The 10,000-nt window shown below is 41.9% G+C and overlaps 1 protein-coding gene across 1 annotated transcript in view; it reads right to left on the bottom strand.

Moving 5' to 3' along the window:
* Positions 1 to 330: 330 nt before the first annotated feature.
* phldb1a (pleckstrin homology-like domain, family B, member 1a) overlaps positions 331 to 10,000 on the bottom strand; it is a 15,179-nt gene continuing 5,509 nt past the window's right edge. Inside the window, exons 9-15 of the mRNA XM_010776626.1 lie at positions 9,263 to 9,332; positions 8,494 to 8,638; positions 8,083 to 8,173; positions 6,650 to 6,796; positions 4,892 to 5,111; positions 1,160 to 1,245; positions 331 to 551 (exon numbers count right to left, since the gene is read on the bottom strand). Coding sequence (XP_010774928.1) covers positions 411 to 551; positions 1,160 to 1,245; positions 4,892 to 5,111; positions 6,650 to 6,796; positions 8,083 to 8,173; positions 8,494 to 8,638; positions 9,263 to 9,332 — 900 coding nt within the window. The 3' untranslated portion in view covers positions 331 to 410. The remainder of the gene's footprint in view (positions 552 to 1,159; positions 1,246 to 4,891; positions 5,112 to 6,649; positions 6,797 to 8,082; positions 8,174 to 8,493; positions 8,639 to 9,262; positions 9,333 to 10,000) is intronic.

Below are 10,000 nucleotides of genomic sequence, written 5' to 3'. Positions count from 1 at the left end.
CCTGAGAAAATGTAACAAACTCAAGAGAAAAGTGTATCAAAAAGGCATCGGTTAGAGTGGAAACACTGCATGCAAACAGTGGATCGGCTTCAGAAGTGGAATCAGTTCATGCTTATATAAAGTGTTGCACTTTTTAACAATAGATTTTGGTAGGAAAATGTGATCTATTTCAGAGTTCCCTTCATTGACAGGCTGCACAAACTATCCCCTTCTAAAGCCACAGAAAGATATATACAACTCCTAAATTCTATCAAATGCACATCCGTCGTTAGTCAGCCATCATTTGCTCAGAAGGCATCAGGCTTTTTATGATCTCGTCAAATGTCCTTCACTTTCACGCCACAGGTCTTCTTGTTTCCCGCCTCCTTTAAGGGTGTCTGCGTCTCTGCTTTTTCCTCCGAATCTGTCCCTCAGCTCAGGAACTGCGTGTATCCCTCGGCGCCCGTCACTATGACATCCATCCAGATCCTCATGGCCTCCGGGGACGGGGCCACCATGTAGTACAGGCGGTCGTGGGTTTTAACGCAGAAGGTCAGAGACGGGTTGGGGCTCTGGAGGATCACAAGAAAGAGGGGGAGACGTTTTAGACTCACCTGCACCTGTTGCATCTTTTCCCTCCGAGACGTTTGTTATAAACAACAACGTTTTTTAACAGCATTTGCTAACAGCTTAAAAAAGACGGTAACATCCTGCATCTTAACAATTCAACACTATACTATTAAGAAGAAGAAAAATATCTACTTTATCCAGTCTAATATATTACACATCTCTATATTAAAATGGCACAACATTGAAAACAATCATATTTCTTTAATAACACAGACATCCATTTTGTCATTTTAATTATATTTCTTACAATATTTTCACAGTTAAAATAATTTGTGTGAGTGCAAACATTTTTTTTTTTTTTTAAATGACCTTTTAATAGAAATCATATATATATAATAATACAACTAATAACAATCTTAATTAGACAAATAATAGTAGTAGTAATAATACAAAAAACTGTTAAAATTAGATTAATTATGGTCAAATGTTTTAATTGAGCCCTTTGGATTGAATATGATATTATTAATTGATACATTTAAATAACAGTTAAACATCCATGCAAAACGGATGAAGGTCTGAGTTATGCATAATGGAAAAAAGAGCGTGTTACCTTGGTGGCACTGCGCAGGTGATCATAATACACCTCTTCAATGGCCTGGAAGTAAATGAGTCCTTTCAGCTTGGTCTCATGCTTGTCTGAGAGGAGGAAAAGAAACATATTAAGAAACATTTCATTACGCCTCGTACTGATGCAACACCTCTGACAGCCGAGTGTAACCGACCGGTGAGGATCGTTTTATATCTGTCTTTGGTCAAGCGAAAAAACTAATACAACAGACCTGTAGAGAAATACGGGAGATAAATGAGTAAAATATATTTCATTTGAAAAGATTCCATCGCAGGAAATGTGGCCTTTTTAAATTACACTTTAGCTTTCCATCTCTGAAATAATCTGCAAAAACAATATATTTCAATTAAAACGTTTCAGGGGCTTCAATAGATATCTTTGTCAAACAGTGCAAAAATAAAAATAAATAAATTGTAATTATTTTATATACGATGAGGCTTTTTCTATAATTACTAACTAAGGCAAAACAGATTTTCCTTTTATACACATTTGAACTAATTGCAGGTATATTTGGCACTTGTTTGTTGTGACTTTATTCAATTACCTTAAAGAGGAAATGTGTATTGCTTAATAACAATCTTTTTATTCTTGTTAGTTTCCTCATCAGAGCAGTTTGTAACTTGGTGAAACAGAGGAACACTAAGTTAGATGGAGAAATCCAACAAACATCTGTAACGCATTGAGGTGTTAACTCTTTTTCCCAGCAACACATATTCCATGAATAGGTATGAGCAGCAAGTACAAGTTAATTAAAAGCGCAAGTCTATTTCAAGCTATGCCCGAAGTCTTTACCAACCCATTAATCTGACTTGTTTTCTACCGTCGTACTTTCCGGATCGTCTCTGTTTTTTTTGTTCCTGCTGGCGAGGTTCACAACTTGAGATCTTTTTGTGAAACTTAAAAGAAATGTCTCTCTCTTGTGAAGCAGATCTGTTGAACATTTCCCTTAAAGCAGGTCAAGCCTTCTGTCCAGTGCTTTTCTTTATTCACAGAATATCTCTGAGCATTTGAAAGTCACTTCACACTGAAACCTGCGGAGGAAGCTCATCTAACACACTCGCTGGACTGATGGGTTTCTTTAGTTTGGGGCTAAACTGTAGGCTCTTCTCACGTCTCAATTTTCTTCAAATAAAATGAGTTCAAAGAATTTCCGGATTCCAACCTTGTTCAAATAAACGCTATAATTCTTTATTTTTTTTGCGCCTTCGTTGCACACTGGGGCGTCCGGCTGTAAAAAATAAAAAGTCAAACAACAATTAAAAGCAGTCTTTTGAAATCTGTCAGACGCTTTCTCTTGCTTTCCCCCTTTTACAAAAGTCAAATCTGCTTAGTAATGAGATAAATGTTTTTGAAATGTGAGTTTCGTTTTATTAGTCACGAACAAGCCAGAAGCTAGCCTCCTCCCCAAGAAAAACACATCTAGAGAAACTATTGCATCTTATTTCATCACCATCATCACCATCATCTTCGTCAGGAGTAAGGGGGTGAAAAGGCTAGGCAAGTGAGGGGAGAGAGGGAGAGGAGCGAGGAGAACGGGGGGCGACAGTAATGAAAATATCCTCAGATTCTCTTTTTGTACTTGATTGTAAAATCATTTCCCCCAAAAACACGCTCATGAATTATTCAGAAAACTAACTGTTCACGTTTTCAAATTCAGGGGACAGTGTGATAGATGGGAATTACAAACTGACTTTTAACACACAAGACCAAGGCAAAATCCCACTTAGTGCAGCTTTAATTAGTGTTTGGTTCCAGATGAACAAACGGCTGTCGGGACAGAAGTTTGGTTTTCATTGAAAAACCGAGCGCATGATAAGTTTACATTTGACAGAAGAGCCCCGGCGCTGCTTTCGGCAGAACTGAATAAATCCGATCCTGGCCTGCCGTTAGGAAACTTTCCAACATGAAGATCTGAGTTATTATGGAGGATACCAAATATGAGACGATTCTTATGTGAGCAAATTGGTTTGACCCCACTGTGTGTTGTGTGAACAAGGCCTTAAAATGAGACTAATGGCGCATTTCCACTGCAGGGCCTCGCTCGGCTTAGTACGGTATGGTTAGGCCTTGGTAGGCCAGGCTCACTTTATGCTGCGTTTCCATTACAGTTTAGTAGCTGGGGCAGTAACTATAGTAACGCAGTGTAGGCGGAGCCGTGGCGTCATCTTCAATGCGAACCACAAAACCAACATCAGCCGTTAGCTGTTAGCCCTCAGAGCTCACAGCTCCTCATATCTGTTCAGAAACTAGACAAAAGTTAAACAAGTACAAACCACAGACTGTCTGTGTCATGGAGAATACAGTCGCTGGTTTATTTATGTCTGTATAGGTCGTTGTTGTGAGTGTGGACGGTCGGAGCATATACTGCGTTAGCTTAGCTGATCTCCATTCAGAAAACACACATTTTAAAAGGTTTTTGCCTTGTCAAAGCATTAATTCATGGTTTTTACTAACCGGTATCAGTATGTTGTTACTTCGGCATCATTTTGAAACCTGTATTACAATTAAATCACGGTAAAATATGTTCATCTTGTTGTAGTTGTATCCCCCTTGACAGCGATTCTCTCACTAGTTTAGCATATTCAGCCCGGTTGTTGGCCCGGAAAGAACCACGATTTTAGAGGGCCGGAANCCCACCACAGCTCAGTGGAAATGTTGACGTTTATTTGATCCTTTCAGTAAAAACTACTTTCAATATTCTCTCTTTTTGATTATAATACTGATGAACGTTCAAAACAAAGCACTTTGGCAACTTACCACATACGTTTTAAAATGCTTAATAAGCACCGTAACTTTCATGATATCATTTCTCCGTCATAATCGGTTGTTTCCGTGAACGGCCGACTGTTGTGTGACGGCAAATGCTGCGGCCGCAAGGCATTGTGGGGCAGCATTTTCTCCTCTCCTTTCGGTGAGGGAGGTCCAGTGGTTCCTAAGCTAAAGGAGGTTATAAAGGAACTTTGAAACCTCCTTTCCTATCATGTACAGAATTCGAACGGCTCTTATCATGGCTGCCACTGAGGGACTTCCGAGTCATTTCACTCCGTTAGGAAGGTTCCTAAGCTAAATGGACTATTCGACTGCAGCCATGGTTTGTTGGTTTTCGTTTTAACAGGACAAAACTACTGGCCAGTTTATGCAAAGTATTGAGCCATTGCATTTTTGGTGTACAAATTATTTATCACTTATTGAAATGGCCTTGGCGAGGACTGTGCGCCCCGAGTATCCTTCTTATTCTGAGGGATTGCATTTGCATTCTCATAATTACTTTAAAAAAATAGTTTGATGAGGTGTATTTGTTGGTTAGTTGCGATATTTTTAATTTCCTGTGTATTGTTTATTTAAAGTACCAGGTGTGTTCATCTGCTTTTACTATTTCGCCCCTGATGAAGACCCTGTGATGTAGAATCGCTCAGTGTTTTAACCTATATACCGGACTGTGTGTGTGTGTGATGTTATCCCTTTTTTATCTTCAAGGGCACCTTAAGGTTCCCTCGACTTATTGTATGTGAAACTGATGAAGCACCTGTTTTTCTTTCTATGCAAATGTTGAACTTTGGCTGCTTATTTTTCCAGAACAAGTACCACCTGTATTTCCATAGAGAAAGGATAGGCTCTTTGTTAAGACTTCCAGAGTGAGGAATGCTCAACAAACAAGAAACCAGTAATGATGAAACATTCCTTATTTCATGATAACATTCATTGTATCCTCACCCCCATAATAACAGAAGTTCCTCTTGACGCGGTCAAAAACGAACCAGCGTTTCTTCCAAGATTTAATTTTGCCGCCCATCTTCACCAGGTGGCCCTTGCACATCTTCTCCGTGAGGATGACGTAGGGGCAGATGTCGACGCTGTGGCCCGACGACTCCACGTGCGCTCGCAGGTCAAACTCCTCCTTCCTGTTCGGAAGGTAGCGCGTCATTGGACGAGCCTGCAGAGGAAATATATAAGAGATCATGTGCAGTGAGTTGGTCAATAGTGAAATGGAACACGTGGCGATCAGGACAGCTGAGATTCAAGATTCAAATGTTTCATTGTCATATGCACTAAGCTACAGAGTAGAAATGGCAATGAAATTCTTCTGACCTGAGCTCCTCCAACAAAGCAACATATAATGAAATACAAAATAAAAAGTAGTGCAAAATGTCTGTCGGACAAGTCAATGGAAAGATGCACTTGTCCGATGTTGTAAATAACAAATCCCGGACGATCGGACGTGTGCTTTTTCGCACACTGGCCTTCCTCAAATATATATTTATATTTTCAAAACGATTCCATGGTTATTTCTGATGGAGAAAACGTATTTCTGCCGATTGATATGACTCCCTTGATCATCCTTAGCAACGGTCTGTTCTCCTTAGCAACGGTGTAATAGTGCAAAAATAAACAATCTCTGGAATGCCCAAATTGACCAATCAGAATAGAGTATTCGACTAAGACTTGCATTCATTCATATAGCTTGAATACTGCTGTCCAAGTGCAGTGAGGACAGTGTGTATACATCCATTCGGGGTATTTTTTTGTAAACAATACTGGTTTTATTTGGTCTTTATCCTTTGGGAAACATTTGGATATTCAGCTTCCTAATCCTCCTCTAGAGATAGCTGCCAACAGTTCCCTCCTGCTGTTCAGTGCTGAGCAGGTTTTGCTCAGAGGGCTTAAACAGTAGGAGAAACAGCTGCCTGCCTAAAAACGTTCGGGCTGAGGATCATACCATGTGGATAATGCTACTACCAGCGACCCCGTTCACATTACATTACATGTTATGAATAATTCCAATATGTAAGAAAAATAGGATTATAGTAGCTTTAAAAAGCTGAACTAGGTGCCTTTGTACTTGTTGATTTGAGGATGTTTGTTTACTCAGCATTCACACAAAAGGCAACTGATAATGAAACACACTTTGTAAAGATTAAAGCTTTAATTATGTGTACATTATATTATTTTGTGCTCCCCCACCTTCCTCTGTTCTCCTCTTCCTCCTCCCTCCTATTCTTTTCCTTCCTGACAAACTTTGATCTTCCCGTATTCCCAGCCTCTCTTCAGCGTCTCGCCTCTCATCCTCCCCCTAAGTCTCCTTTCCTCCTCCTCCTCCTCTCCCCTAAGTCTCCTTTCCTCCTCCTCCTCCCCCTCCTCTCCCCTAAGTCTCCTTTCTCCTCCTCCTTCTCTCCCATAAGTCTCCTTTCCTCCTCCTCATCCTCTCCCCTAAGTCTCCTTTCCTCCCTCCTCTCCCCTAAGTCTCCTTTCCTCCTCCTCCTCCCCCTCCTCTCCCCTAAGTCTCCTTTCTCCTGCTCCTTCTCTCCCATAAGTCTCCTTTCCTCCTCCTCCTCTCCCCTAAGTCTCCTCTCCCCTAAGTCTCCTTTCCTCCTCCCCCCTAAGTCTCCTTTCCTCCTCCTCTCCCCTAAGTCTCCTTTCCTCCCCTCCTCTCCCCTAAGTCTCCTTTCCTCCTCCTCCTCCTCCTCCACGTACCTGTGAGAAGTGTTTCTCTCTCATCTTCACCTCCTCCTCCACCAGCCTCAGCCTGTGGGTGGTCTCGTCCTGCAGCCTCCTCTCGGCCTCTTCTCTCCTCCTCCGCTCCTCCTCCAACATCTGCCGCCGCGCCTGCACCTCCCTCTCCTGGGAGCGTGGGGAGAGGAGGAAGAGGAACAGATGGGGAGGGGAGAAGAGAACATAAGGGAGACGGGGAAATGTGTAAATGGTAGGCAAATATTGCAAAACAAAGCGAGCGAGTGTCGGGGGAGAATTTCCCAATGCAGGGTTTTGTCAAATATATCCCTTCAGTTTGTATAAAAGAGCGAGCTTTGCTGATGCAAAATGATCCTTTGCTGCTTTCAGATACTTGCATGCTTTGCTTCAACATGTGGAATAACACAAAGGTAAACAAAGTACTTACAACACCACACCTCGAGCTGAGTGACAAACTCATGAAAGAGGAGAAACTCGGGTCTCCTGCGACCATTTGAAGATATTGCTCATAACTCTCAGGGGAGTTGCTTTGTTTGGTTCTGATATGATCATAACTTGTCATTCTTTCACCAAATCTGTCGTAAAAATTCACGATTCAGACACAAATATATCACACATAGAAGCAGCAAGTCTGAACTTGAAACGCTTTTGGCCTTTTTGCTTTAAATTTGATTAAATCATGAAAAAACATAGGTTTAATAAGTTAAGGCTTTTACCTTTTCCAATACGTTTGCTTTGGATTGTCACTTTTTAAAGAATTCTCATTGATGTATTTCATGGTTTTCTGTTCGTATTTTTTGGTGTTGAATGTGCTCGTTCATTTTCAAAAATTATATTTATATTGATTGACCATTGGCGGAAGTGATAACTGAGGTTAAATTGTGGCTCTGACACTCACTCGGGCTTTCTCCTGCTGAAACCAGCTCGAGTGCGCTATCATTTGAAAGTACGCAGCCTTCAGACTTCCTTACAGAGCCCCTCCTCCAACACACACGAACGCGCACATGACCAATGAGGGCACGAGATAAGTTTGTGCACAGATGGAAGGCTGACAGGCAGGTAGGCCATCCAGTTATTTTAGCCGGGCCGGCTCAGATGATTGGTCGTGCTTTTTACAGCGCCACGGCTTCCACAGATGATATTTTATTAATGTATTTATTGTCAAAGCATTTAATATATTCATTGCTATCGGGATGTTAAGAGCATTCCATGGAATATAACAACAAGTGTTTCTGAAGTGAATGACCTACCCCACCTTTAAGATACATTTATTTCTCTCATTGATGTATTTCATGGTTTTCTGTTCGTATTTTTTGGTGTAGAATGTGCTCGTTCATGTTCAAAAAGTATATTTATATTGATTGACCATTTGAGTAATTGACCTTAATCCCTGGAGGAAGTGATGACTGAGGTTAAACTGTGGCTCTGACACTCACTCGGTTCTCCATCAGTCTAGCTTTCTCCTGCTGCGCCTCCTTCAGCATCTTCTCCATCTCCTCTATCCTCTGGGCCTCCATCCCACAGGCACTGAAACACAGAGGGTCTGATGACACGTCTGCAACAAGTCTCAGGATGAAACAAAGTAAACAGACGCGCCTGGAAACCAAACACTGACAGCAGCGGGAGACAAAGGTTTCTCTCTAGCGAGGCTTTGAACTCGTAGCTTCATCAAACACTGGGAAAAAACTTGAGGCGGTTGGCATGGCAACAGCCGGCGTACTGCTGGTAGACAGGGGGAGCAGACGTGTAACAAAACATGTTGTCACGGGAACAAAGCGCAGTGACCCTTCTCCTGGGAGACGGGGCAGACTTGAGTGTTCCCATGGAAACAGAGCCAGTTCTCTCACCTTTCTGGGGTACAGGCGGAGTTGCCGGTGGAGACGCTGGTCTCCATGCTGTCGGAGCTCTCCAGGCTCAGGGTGTCGTACGCCTGGCTACCGCTGGGGGGCGCCTGGTGGTGCAGGATGGAGTGATGCATTGTGGGAGATATATCTGTGGGAGAGGAGGCAGCTGTCACAGACTTACAGTGCCCTCTGCTGACAGAGAGTGTTATGAGACTCTTCATTAGGTCGTATTGGGACTCAACCTGGATTAATTGTGTTTTTCTAGATGCAAACAAATCAATACATGGGGTTACAAATTAAATAAGTCAGGCTGTACACGGCCTGCCATACAGTCTTATTTATTTGTTATTATTTCACATGATAGGCTCAGAGTAAATTGCTTTTGTTTGCGTAAACTAGAGGGGAATAACTCACACCAGAGTAATTTTGGTGAGATTATAACCATCCTGACCAAAGTTACAGAGGGGTCGCCAAATCCGGCAGCCATAAACCTAGCTCTTGCATATTTAGAAAGCCTTTTAAGTTAACAGTGAGTCTTGCAACCTTATTATTTAGATTAATTTTGTATTAACAAACTCCAGTGGGAAATATCTGGCTTTTTAGCTGCTTAATGCTCCTCTCCTCTCTTGGTGCTGAGCAGGTGGTGTACAGAGAGCATGTAACGCTTATATGAGAAAAACAGCTGCCAACTCAGCAGCACCAAAATAAAAATCTAAAAGTCACTTCAATTCCACTATACCAGAGGCCTAAGTGTGCTAAATAGATTCCATACCTTTGTTCTGCAGCGCCATCTGCCTCCTGGACTCCATGTCTAAGGGGTTCGACAGCATTAACTGCAGCCCCTGAAAAACACATAGAATCAGGGTGTATGCAGGAAGACCTTTTTTAAGACCCTTTCCATACATTTTAAGACCTTTTCTAAGACCCTCTCCATACATTTTAAGACCTCATCGCCACTTCAAATTTTAACCGGTTACATTGGCGACACACTTGACCTCACATTGACTATATACAGTATTGATTGTCCTTCCTCCTTATCTTCCAACCATTTGGACGAAGACTTGCATTTCCCCATAACGATGTTGCTTAGCAACCGGCGTAAACGGACCTTCGCGCGCTATCAAGCAGTGAGCGTGCGATGTCCTGTTCAGATGACGTCAAATCCAACGGGATGCCATAAATAAACTACACAGAATCACACTACACACCTACGCACTGATTACATTCAGGCAGACTGTAGAATACAACCTCTTTGGACCATTTATATACTTATTGAAAACAAGCTACAAAATGTAATACCTTGGAAAATGCGGTTTAATACTTTTTAATAGCCTTCATTTTCGCTAAATTTATTTATCAACTTTGAATACTTTTTAAGACCCCGCGGACACCCTGTAGGCAGTTTTCACACAGACCGACCGTATGCACTGTGTCCCACATGAAGTTGGCATTTTTTCTCTAAACTAGCAGGAAGTTAGCCTGTTATGATATTTCAGCACTTCCTTCCACT

Source organism: Notothenia coriiceps, unplaced genomic scaffold (assembly GCF_000735185.1).
Source record: "Notothenia coriiceps isolate Sejong01 unplaced genomic scaffold, NC01 NC01_scaffold00017075, whole genome shotgun sequence".
NCBI lineage: Eukaryota > Metazoa > Chordata > Actinopteri > Perciformes > Nototheniidae > Notothenia > Notothenia coriiceps.
Note: the sequence above shows the minus strand (reverse complement) of the source record. Positions and strands in the feature narration are given on the sequence as shown.